Source organism: Cucurbita moschata, unplaced genomic scaffold (assembly GCF_002738365.1).
Source record: "Cucurbita moschata cultivar Rifu unplaced genomic scaffold, Cmos_1.0 Cmo_Scf00008, whole genome shotgun sequence".
Classification (NCBI taxonomy): domain Eukaryota; kingdom Viridiplantae; phylum Streptophyta; class Magnoliopsida; order Cucurbitales; family Cucurbitaceae; genus Cucurbita; species Cucurbita moschata.
The window spans coordinates 4,225,922-4,238,001 of record NW_019268524.1 but is presented as its reverse complement, the minus strand read 5'-3'; the positions used below and the strand labels follow the sequence as shown (position 1 = coordinate 4,238,001).

Below are 12,080 nucleotides of genomic sequence, written 5' to 3'. Positions count from 1 at the left end.
ATATAGTGATGCTGACTATGCAGGAGACCATGATACTTGGAGGCCAACCACTGGGTATGTGTTCAAGTTTGGTTCGGGAACAATTTCTTGGTGTAGCAAGAGACAACTAACAGTATCATTATCAACTACAGAAGCAGAGTATAGAGCAGCTCAGGAAAATACATGGTTAAAACTTTTGATGGAAGATTGGCACCAGAAAATTGAGTATCCAATACCACTTCATTGCGACAACCAATCTGCGATTCGCCTAGCAGAAAATCCGGTGTTTCGTGCTAGAACAAAGCTTGTGGAGGTGCACTACCATTTCATTAGAGAGAAGGTCCTAAAGGAAGAAATCGAGATGCAGCAGATCAAGACAGATGACCAAGTAGCAGACTTGTTTACAAAAGGGTTGAATACTAGCAAACATGAGAGCTTTCGCTGTCAGCTCAACATGATGCAGCGAATGAGGACTAGTGCTGAGGGGGAGTGTTGAAATATCATCACTAGCCCAATAGAGTCAAGCCCAATAATTGTACTAGCCTAATAGAGTCAAGCCTAATTGTACGAGCCCAGTATATTTATTTTAGTAGAGATTTTAGGAGAAAGAGATGTAGATATTTTAGGAGAAAGATTCAATTTGTTAGGTCTAGATTCAAATCGGTTAGGTCTAGATTTAGATTGGTTAAATATAGATTGTTTACTCTTAGTATAAATACCCCCACCCTACCTAGGTTATTCATCCAAGAAATCTAAAAACAATAAAAAGCAGAAGTATTCTACAGAGTGTCTTGTATTCTCTTCTCGATTGGTCTTAATAAAGAGAGCGAGTGTTTCCCACAGTGAGTTGTGTTTCCCACAGCTCTGATACCAGGGGAGGATTGTGATTGGGAGTGTCCCACATTGGTTAATTTAGTGGAAGATCATGGGTTTATAAGTGAGGAATACTATCTTCATTGGTATGAGGCCTTTTGGGGAAGCCCAAAGCAAAGCCATGAGAGCTTATGCTCAAAGTGGACAATATCATACCATTGTGGAGAGTCGTGATTCCTAACAGATTCTTCTCTGTTTGTGTAGTTTTTACGCGGATTTGAAATGGAAACGAGAAATCTCTGTGTTTGGCTTTGTTTTGAATTTTTCTTTCGTTTTTCTTACTGCAGAGTGAACGGGTCGCTAAGGTCTACTTAGGTGTGTTTCTCACGGCGTCTTGTGGCTCCGTTTTCTTGAGATTTACGTTGCGATGACTGGTTGACTGACTGGAATCTCCGTGATTTCATTGGGTGATTCATTCAGGTACAGTAAACGAAAGTACTGTTGATTTTTTTAAATTGGGGTTTTCCCGATGTTTGCACGAGTATGGAATCATGGAAAGGACTTCACGTGATGATTCATATTTGAGGCAATGTCCCTTTTTAGGAAATGCGATTTAAGAAAAGATGCCATGGATCTCACCACACATTTCCCTGTTTTTTGATTTTGTGCTTATCTTTAACGTGGAACTCCTTTCCAGTTTTCCCATTTAATATATTTTTGTGGGGGATTGATGGGAGCTATACGTGCAGAAAAAGTAGCCATGTAGGCTATCTTAAAGGAACATGGAGATTCTTTTTGAGAGGGGGCTTTGAAGTTATTAAAGTAGGTTGAGTTATTGACTAAAGGCTCTTCTATTAATAGTACTCTAAATAATGGAAGGCTGGAACCCCTTTATGTCACCCTTTTTTTCAATGTTCATGATTCTGCCTTCTGGGTTTGTTTATTGAGTTCATGCGTGCCTACTTTTGACTCATTACTGAATTGGATATTTGTTTAATCTCAAGAAATATTGTAATGTGCAGTTTAATAATTATGTAAACGAGCTCGTTTTGTTTTATATCCATAGCTGCTATAGACTCCCTTTTTGTTAGATCTTCTGAACCCCTTGCGCTTTTGTTGTTTAATTCTGTGAGATTTTTTATCCCTTCCTAGAGATTTTTTCTTTCTCATATCACGCAGCAAGTGCTTGGTTTCGCTAGTGATTGTTTTGGATTGGTTCCGAGTATGTATCTTAGAATTAAATTCACTATCTTAGCATACCACCATCAAGACTTGTAGTCCAAATGATCATATAATGTGCAAACACATGAATTTCTCTGATAATGTGCCTGTAATTCTTACATTTCAGAACGTGATTTGGATATCTTCAATCATTCTTGCCATTTTTCTGCCCCAAGATGGAATCTGTTAAATCCTCCAATCTCACTCCAAGTAGTAAGAGTAGATTGGCACGTGCTTTTACCAAAGTACTTCACATCCGAGCTCTAACTGGGATAAGTCCCGTTCCTGGAATTCAGAAAGTTAAACCACAAGAAAGGATCAGTGATGATTGCACAGCAAGTAGAAGTACGGGTAGTCAATCTGAGTCTTTTGATAGTGGTGAAGAAGAGTTTCAGAACAGAGTCCAATTGCAAGCATTGGTTGCAAAATTGTTTGCTAGCATCTCATCAGTCAAAGCTGCATATGCCCAGTTACAGTATGCTCAATTCCCTTATGATGCAGAAGGCATTCAAGGCGCTGATCACTGTATTGTCTCAGAATTGAAAGTGTTGTCTGAATTGAAACAGTGTTACCTTAAAAAACAGTTTGATCCTTCACCAGAAACCACGATGCTCTTAGCTGAAATTCAGGAGCTAAAGAGTCTCGTGGGAACATATGACATAATGGGGAAAAGATTGGAATCCCAAGCAATACTGAAAGGTTCTGAAATCGTGTTTCTTAGAGACAAGATTGAGGAAATTAAAAAACAGAATAGGTTGCTCGAGAAACGTTTAGATCAAAGCGGGCTGTATTCTGTCACCGGTGATCACTTATCGGGAGTAAACGCTAGCCATTTCATTAAAGTTCTTGGGCATACAATTAAGTCTGTTGGAAGTTTTGTCCGGATGATGGTGGATGAAATGAAATCTTCTGGTTGGGATGTTCATGCAGCTGCGACGGAAATTGAACCCGATGCTGTTTATTGGCATGATAATCATAGGCGCTTTGCATTCGAGACATATGTTTTCAGGGAAATGTTCGATTCCTTCCATATACTCAACTTTGCCCTTCCAAATGAATCCTTGCCGGAAGAAAGGAAACAGAAGCAGTTTTTCCTTGCAAGATTTATGGAGATGAAGCTTAGGAAAGCAAAGGATTTCCTTTCACAGAATCCTAAATCAACCTTTGCCAAGTTTTGTCGAGTTAAGTACTTGAGGCTTATTCACCCCAAGATGGAATCATCATTATTCGGTAATTTGGACCAGAGAGGCCTAATCAGCTCCGGTCAATTCCCCGACACAACCTTCTTTAGCACATTTGCAGAAATGGCAAGATGGGTATGGCTCCTGCATTCATTAGCTTACTCCATTGAACCGGAGGCCTCCATCTTTCAAGTAAGGAAGGGATGCCGATTCTCAGAGGTCTACATGGAAAGTGTCATTGATGAAGTGTACCTTTCACCTAATGCCGACCCAGTTGTGGCACTTACTGTCATTCCTGGCTTCATAATTGGTAAAACTATAATCCAATGCCGGGTCTATCTCTCACAGTAATTTATTATTTATGAGTATCAACTAATAATTCATAGTATTGGCCCCTTCACCAACTCAAAGATCAAGCTGTTTAACAATTTATTATGTCTCGAATTTGGACAAGTTGCTGCACATACTGTGACGGAGAGACAAAACATCCTACCTCGGCAAGGCAATCCAAACGAGTAAGTGCAATTTTCTAGCCATTTTGAAGAGAAACCGCGTGGACTGAAGTGTTTTAGATTAGTTGTCATATTTATCTTGACTGAAAACCATCCCATCAAGTTTTGTTAATATCATATTATAGGTCGGTGACAGAGGGTTGGTCTAGCTGTTGTGCAACACAACCAGACATCATTGCATGTACATATAAATAGCAATAAGTATTATATAATTACATGTATAGTTAGATCGATGGGACATGAGACAAATATCTCATTTTTTACATTACATCTCTTCTCTCGTAGTCTAATTATTCGAGTCCTTGGATTCTCTGCTAAGCTGCAACATATTGCCAAAATTCTGTGTTATGTACGTATCTCTTTGTTTTAATATTGCTAGTGGGATGCTTTGCTTTCCCGGTTCCAAGAATCTTTAATAGTATGTAGTGGTTTGTTTTCAAATGTTTTCTTCAGTGTACGTAGGAAACTGTGATGGGTGCTCTGTAGCTTTATTGGATTGCACAAATGTTTTCTTGAGCTGTTTCCACGATATTATAAGATTCTTATGGCCCACATGATACTGCTGCCGCTGATTTTAATAGGGTCGGTGATGTTGGGCCATGTGACTGCATAGGGCCCCTTTGCACATTCTTTGTTTTCTATACAAAAGGAAGAACGGCATTGTTTGTGATGGGTACGCATCCTTTGATTCTTTGTTCTTATATTTAATGCTGAAATGTTTGATTTAATGTCCTCTTGGGACAATTTGATCAGTCTACCTTCTCAGTTGTGAGAACAAATGCATGTTCAATGTTGTATATTATATATTATATGATTTGATATGATGAAACTCATTACTCTTTTTTCTTTTCAACCGAATCAACATGAATATAAGATTTAATAGGATGGAACTCGTTACTCTTTTTTCTTTTCAACCGAATCAACATGATTGTAAGATTTCCGTCCTCTTTCAAATAGGGTTTGATTTAGGTTTCTCTCATAACTCAAATTGTGGGCGTGCGAAATGTATACCTTCATAGGTTTGACTTGACTCGACTTAACTTGGACTGAGGTGAACTTTTGATTTTCATGGCCCAGGAGCTTCTTTACTTGGGCCCGACGTTACCACAAGTTTTGTACAAATTTTTGTTTGGCTTGTAGGTATGCTATGTCTTTTTGATTTGATTCTATTGTCTAAAATTCCTTGATGTTTAACTCAAAAATTACTTGATGTTTAACTCAAAATTATGATGCGATTAGATAGGTACCTTCTACCATAAAGGTTAAGCCTAATCAACGCAAAACTTAAAGGTAAGTATAATTAATGATATGAGTCTAAATTTCCACAAATGCCTTAAAAAATAAAAATAAAAAAAACTAGAAACGAACAAAATAATATTGAAAATAATCATTTAGCTTTGCTAAAGCAACTCTATTATTTGAATATTAAATATTTATAAAAACCACAATGACAAGAAATTACAACAAACAGACAATTTAGCATATAATCTCTGACTGCTTTATTTAATTTAAATTACACAAAAAAAAAAAAACACATTTTATTTCATGTGACGCTGCCTTTACTATTACCAACATGGTGTAGATAAAGTGTTAATTTTAGGTCTTTAATTCTTAATGTTGTCATGGTCGTCATCATCATGATCATGGTCATGGTTGTGGTCATGGTCGTCATCATCGTGATCATGGTCATGGTCGTACTGTTCATGGTGATCATCCAAGCTATTGACATTAGCGTCATGATCATGGTCATGATCATCGTAGTCATGATCGTCATGGTCATCCTTGTCATGATCATCGTGGTCATTATCGTCATGGTCGTCCTTGTCATGATCATCGTGGTCATGATCGTCATGGTCATCCTTGTCATGATCATCGTGGTCATCCTTGTCATGGTCATCATGGTCATGATCATCGTGGTCATCATGGTCATGTTTGTCGTGGTCATGATCATCGTCATGGTCATCATAGCGGTATCCAAGGCCGTGGTCGTGATCATCATCATGGTCGTCACTCTTTACAACACTTTTCTTTTCCTCTACATGAATGAAAAAAACAAAGTTCAAATAACATCAAATAAACTACTACTCAATTTAAAAACTTAACTATATAAATTTAAAACATGGATATACATTAACCTCATTCTAAAACAAATTCATATAACCCTAAAAATCCATCTAAAATTCAAATAACAACAAATTTAAATTCACTCTAATACCACACTAAATAACCAACATCAAAACTTATATACAAAAACAAATTTGATCTTTTCGAAATATTCTCAACAAATAACGAAAAATAGATCGCTCAACTTCGAGCATAAACTAACCAAGTAAACGAGCCGAGACATGAGAGGAGACGTAAAGAAGAGCGAGGAGGAGGCCGAGAAGGAGAAAGGTTTTAGAGTAAGCCATTTATGCTTTGTATGTTAATACTTTGGTGCTTCAATATTGCATTATGAGGTGCCAATTTATAGGAGGGTGGAGGCTGTGTTGGGTGATGAATGGGCTTTGGGGTTAGTCAAAAAGTAAGTATTGTGGTTGAAAAAAACCCACAAAAAATAAATGAACATATCTTGTGATGATCCAAAACCAACCCCAATTTTGACCTTTAATTACAACACATCGTTTAAATTCAATTCTGTTCTTGACCTTTAATTATTTTTAAATTGTTTCATTTAAGATTTCATCTTTGATTACTTCAAAATGTTTGAAATTTCTTCATATTTGTTCATGTTTTCATCACCTTTGGAATTTGGTCAAATTCATGGTTTCAAATGTTGATTTTTGACCTAATCTTAAAAGCATCAACCATTAATGTCAAATGTTGAAGAAAAGTAAACTTTACATTTGTTAATGGGCCGACCCAAGATTGGTGAAACAGGCTCGGGCCCATCAAACGTGTTGGGTTGGATCGATCGAAAACGACACGAAATAGACACACGTTCAAAACGTTTGAGACATAGTAAGTACCACACTGATGTTTGGGTTCTTTTCTCATAGGTTTGTAAATAGTTGTTCAGTGTCACAATCACACTCTTTCAAGACAACTCGTCCGTGTGAGTGTGATTGTACGACACTTACTCGTCCTTGATAAGTTAGCCAACTAAAAATTGGATCGTCATTGACTTGTATAATATATGTCCAAACCTCCGATCCTAACTCTCTTGGAAAGCGATTTTAGAGAATAAACAACGGACAATATTGATAGCATAAAACTCGAAAATGAAGAATTGTAAACAAACGAAGATGATTTGTAATGGGTATGTGGGTATAGACAACATGTCCAAGCATGACCATGACACCGAGCATCCAACACAAAAAAAAAATTAAATATTATTTTATTTCTTGAATTTTAAAACTTGTCCCGATTTTGGTACCACTTTTGTCTCTCGAATATCTTAACTTCTAATTGTACGAAAGTCAAGTTCGACACTTGATGGTCCCGACATTCCTCTACGATATGGTCACATTGTCTAATTCTCGCTACTTCTCAGAATGAAGACTATACCCACGTAGTACTAAATAATAATTTAAAAAAATTATCGAATAAATCAACCAATCATTCTCGTTTAAAATGACACAAAATTTTCTAAATAAAATATTATATTAAATGGTAAATTGACCAATAATAAGTAATAGTTATTAATGTATGAAACCCTATTTTCCAAGGAGTTTCACATTTATATTTAATATTTTATTTATTAAATTAAAATAATTTCAAAAACATTATAATATCTGCATCGATATAGTTTATGTCGTTATCGTAAGCTTTTCCTTTTCGATATTATAAAGTTTAAACTATCGACTTCAAATAAATAAATATTTATTAATTACCACTTTAGTAAGCTTAATTTTACCGAAGACAAATAAAATTAAAATTAAGAGTTCTATATATTAAAACGATCAAATACAAACAACCCTTTATTGTCCCCGACAACGACAAACTAATTAGGATCCCACATTCACGTGTGTATAACAATAACCTAAGTTCAACTATTATAACATTCATAAAATCTAGATTCATAGAATGAGAAAAGGAAAAGCTAATAATATAATCTTGTCATACGCCAAGATCTAGTCGCCACCGCCGCTGAAGGGAGCGGGATTTTCCCGGTTGCTCGGGGCAGAGGGGGGTATGGGGCCTCTTGGGAGAGAGCCGAGTAGCATGTCGAAGTCGACGACGCCTATTGAAGGCAGCTTGGTGTCCTTGTGGTAGAAGCTCCTGATTGCTAAGGTGGTGTGAGGTTGGCAGAGGAGGAAGGCCAGGAACAGGCATGCCGCCATCGTGAACTTTTTGGTGCACATCGGAGTTGGGTAGGTAATGGCTTGGAAAGGGACAGGGTTTGTAGTGTTTGTAGTAGTTGTTGATGATAGTTTGAGAAGTTGGTGTGTGGTTCGTGGGGTATTTATAGGGAAGTTTTTAGTGATAAAAGTGTGAGAGAGAGAGACGTATGGGTCAAGTAGGAGGTGCTGCTTACGGCTGCTTTAATAACAAAGAGGGCCACTTTGTTTTGTCTCTAGATGCCATTATACTATAAACCATACTTATCTTATATACGAGTTCAAGCCTATAGCTAGTAGATATTATCTGTTTTGACTCGTTACATATCGTCGTCAGTCTCACGGTTTTAAAACGCGTCTACTAAAAAGAGGTTTCCACGCCCTTATAAGGAATGTTTCGTTCTCCTCTCCAATCGACGTGGAATCTCACAATTTATCCCTCTTGGAGACCTAGTGTCCTCGTTGGCACACTGGCCAGTGTCTGGCTCTAATACTATTTGTAACAGCTCAGGCTTATTGCTAACAAATATTGTCCGCTTTGGCCTGTTACATATCGTTGTCAGACTCACGGTTTTAAAACGTGTCTACTATGGAGAAGTTTCTACACCCTTATAAGCAATGTTTTGTTTCCCTCTCCAACCGATGTGGGATCTCACAATTCATCTCTCTTGAGGACCGAACATCCTCGTTGGCACACCACCCTGCTAGCAAATACTGTCCGCTTTGGCCTGTTACATATCGCTGTTAGACTCACGATTTTAAAACGCGTCTACTAGGGAGAAGTTTCTACACCCTTATAAGCAATGTTTTGTTTTCCTCTCCAACCGATGTGAGATCTCACAATCCATCTCTCTTGAGGACCCAGCATCCTCGTTGGCACACCACCCTGCTAGCAAATACTGTCCGCTTTGGCCTGTTACATATCGCCGTTAGACTCATGATTTTAAAACGCGTCTACTAGGGAGAAGTTTCTACACCCTTATAAGAAATGTTTTGTTGCCCTTTTCAATCGATGTGGGACCTCACAATTCATCTCTCTTGAGGACCCAGCATCCTTGTTGGCATACCACCTGGTGTCTAGCTCTAATACTATTTGTAACAGCTCAAGCACACTGCTAGCAAATACTGTCCGATTTAATCCGTTACACATCGCCGTCAGGCTCACGATTTTAAAACGCGTCTACTAAGGAGAAGTTTCTACACCCTTGTAAGAAATTTTTCATTCCCCTCTTCAACCAATGTGGGATCTCACAATTCATCTCTCTTGAGAACCCAACATCTTCGTTGACACACCGCCTAGTGTCTAGCTTTGATATATTTATAACAGCTCAAATCCACTACTAGCACATATTGTCCGCTTTGGCCCATTACATATCGTCATCTGTCTCACAATTTTAAAACGCGTTTACTAATGAGAGATTTCCACACCCTTATACGTAATATTTCGTTTCCTTCCCAACGAACGTGGGATCTCACATATTCCATTTTTATTATATTTAACAGAAATATATATTTCACAAATTAATTTAAACATAACTCATCTGACCAACACATTTTTGTCACAATTTTAATCCTTTAAAGCTCGTAAATTAAAGAAAGAACGACCAAAACGACATCTTAATTGAGAAAATTATAGCAAGTAAGAATTTTTTTGGGTTAGTTGGTTTCATAATTACATTTCCACACATTGAGGGGTGTGGCTTTCCTTTTAGCAATGGCTGCCTACATACCTATATGCTTACTTTTATACATATAATATATGGTTTGAATTCCCACGTGCATTTATATATACCACATTAACTTATATGTAATGTGGGATTTTCATTTTTTTCTATCGAACTATCATAGTTTCGTTTCGTTTAGGTTAAATGAATGGGTAGAAGTTGTTCGTTCAATACATTATTTCTAATTATCTTTCAAATTATTATTTTAAAATTTAGCAGTTTAACCGACCTCGAAACATCCGTATCAAACTTCCACTTGACTCATATGTATAGAGTTAAAGATGTTTATTGGAGTAAAAAATAGGAACACGAAAGACTCGTTGTACCACCCTAAGATCTAGGGCTAGCAAATATTGTTCTCTTTGAACTTTCCCTTTCGGGCTTCCCCTCAAGGCTTTAAAACGCGTTTGCTAGAGGAAGGTTTCCATACCTTATAAAGGGTGTTTTGTTGTCCTCCCCAACCAACGTGGGGCATCACAATCCACTCCCTTTTGTGGCGAGCGTCCTCGCTAGTACTCTTTTCTTTCTCCAATAAATGTGGGACCCTCACCAAATTCACTCCCTTTGGGGCCAGCGTCCTTACTGGCACACCGTCGTGTCTACCCCCTTTGGGGAACAACCTTCTCGTTGGCACATAGTCTAGTGTTTGGCTCTAATACCATTTGTAACGACCCAGATCCACTGCTAGCAAATATTGTCATTTTTGAGCTTTTCCTTTCAGGCTTCCCCAGGCTTTAAAACGCATATGTTACAGGAAGGTTTTCATACCTTGTAAGGAGTGTATTGTTGTCCTCCTCAACCAACGTGCGACATCAAATATTTTTAAAAAAATGATTTAACAAAATTAAAAAATAAATTATTGTGGAAGATCTATTTTCAAAATTGGGGGAATAATAGAGGGTCCTTATTGGACAGGGATGAATGAGTAAATAATATTTTATTATTATTATTTTAATCATTTTTTATATTCTAATTATTTAAATCTCAAATTGTCTAATAATTTTGTGGGTTTTCTCATAATCTATCATAGAAGAAATTTAATCATATGTAATTTATTATATTAATGCATAATTAATCAATTAATTAATTATTATAATGAGAGATTAGGTCAATAGCGTGAAATCAACAAAAAGATGCAATCCACGTGGATTATTGGACTTTGTTGTTAATGTAAGTTGCCAAGTGGGAGGAGAAACAACATCATTTCTTAGGCTAACTTTTGGTGTCAATATAGGTCGGAAAGCGAAAGAGACGAAAGAGACGATATACTATTTCCATGTCATTCTATATTTTTACGATTACGATCAATATTTATAAACTATCAACTTAATTATATATGTCTTACCGTTGGATGAAAGTCCCACGTCGACTAATTTAATGAATAATCATGAGTTTATAATCAATGAATACTATCTCCATTGGAACGAGGCCTTTTAGGAAGCCCAAAGCTAAGTCATGAGAGGTTATACTCAAAGTAGACAATATCATACCATTGTAGAGAGTCGTGTTCTTGAGACGTTAGCGGTTCAAATCTTCTCTGAATGAGAGCGATCCTGAAAGATATGATTAAAAGTTAATATTTATACCAATAACTCTAGGGCTGACATAAATTCTCATGGCTTTGACCCATGACCATTCCCTAAATTAGCCGACGTGGGACTTTCATCATCCAACAATATATATATATATACGCACGTACGTACATATATTCACACGTTATTTTAGAACGTACTTGAAAGACGTCTCGGAGTTGGTCATTTTCATATTCATGTGTAGAAAATGGGCATTTAGAAGGATATCCCTTTTTGTAGGTGTGAGGAATTACCAAACTGTGGCACTGAGAGGTCATTTGAAGGGCTCGAAAATTGAAAGGAATCCATTGAACCCTAATTGTCACTTTCATCCAAACCCAATTTCTATTGTCCTCCATCCATATTGCTACTACTATTTCTTATGTCGTGTATGCTAATTTAGCTATTTTTACGTTATTATCAATAAACTATACATCCTTCTAAAGGAGTTAGTCTGAAATATTCTTGTGTTCGGAGATTTCCTATGAATTTTCCTTAGAAACAAGAGAGTGAGGATAAAATCGGACCTACGTTGGTCTGTGGGAGATATTTTTCACTCTTAAAGAATAATTCAAGACAAGTAGAAAGCACGGGAGAATGTTGGAGGTCATATCTTGGACCTGACTTTATAGATTTTTTTCGATTTTGATCGTCGTTTTTTACAGTCATTCATTTCACGTTTGTAGATAAAGTCTCACCTTTTCGTTTTTTCGTTTTAAGTTTGAAATTGAACTAGTGAAGATTGTTGGGAGTGAGTCCCACGTTGGCTAATTTAGGGAATGATTATGAGTTTATAAGA

The 12,080-nt window shown here is 37.0% G+C and overlaps 2 protein-coding genes across 6 annotated transcripts in view; one reads left to right on the top strand and one right to left on the bottom strand.

The window, feature by feature from the left end:
* LOC111446776 (protein GRAVITROPIC IN THE LIGHT 1-like) overlaps positions 1 to 4,472 on the top strand; it is a 9,554-nt gene extending 5,082 nt beyond the window's left edge. For 2 of the 5 annotated variants that reach the window (XR_002711145.1, XR_002711144.1), the window contains exons 2-4: positions 1,140 to 1,272; positions 2,141 to 3,709; positions 4,288 to 4,472. Coding sequence is in view for 1 of the 5 variants with exons in the window: in XM_023085726.1 (XP_022941494.1) it covers positions 2,190 to 3,545 (1,356 nt within the window). In the remaining 4 variants the exon portion in view is untranslated. Of the gene's footprint in view, positions 1 to 1,139; positions 1,273 to 1,308; positions 1,615 to 2,135; positions 4,063 to 4,287 lie in introns of those variants that run through there. The other 3 variants (XR_002711146.1, XR_002711147.1, XM_023085726.1) reach the window with 3 other exon arrangements.
* Positions 4,473 to 5,128: 656 nt separating this feature from the next.
* LOC111446778 (prostatic spermine-binding protein-like) lies at positions 5,129 to 6,138 on the bottom strand. Its single transcript, XM_023085728.1, has 2 exons — positions 6,033 to 6,138; positions 5,129 to 5,741 (listed from the first exon to the last, which is right to left on the bottom strand). Exons 1-2 carry the CDS (start codon positions 6,115 to 6,117, stop codon positions 5,311 to 5,313), a joined length of 516 nt encoding a protein of 171 aa, XP_022941496.1. The 5' UTR covers positions 6,118 to 6,138; the 3' UTR covers positions 5,129 to 5,310.
* Positions 6,139 to 12,080: the final 5,942 nt, after the last annotated feature.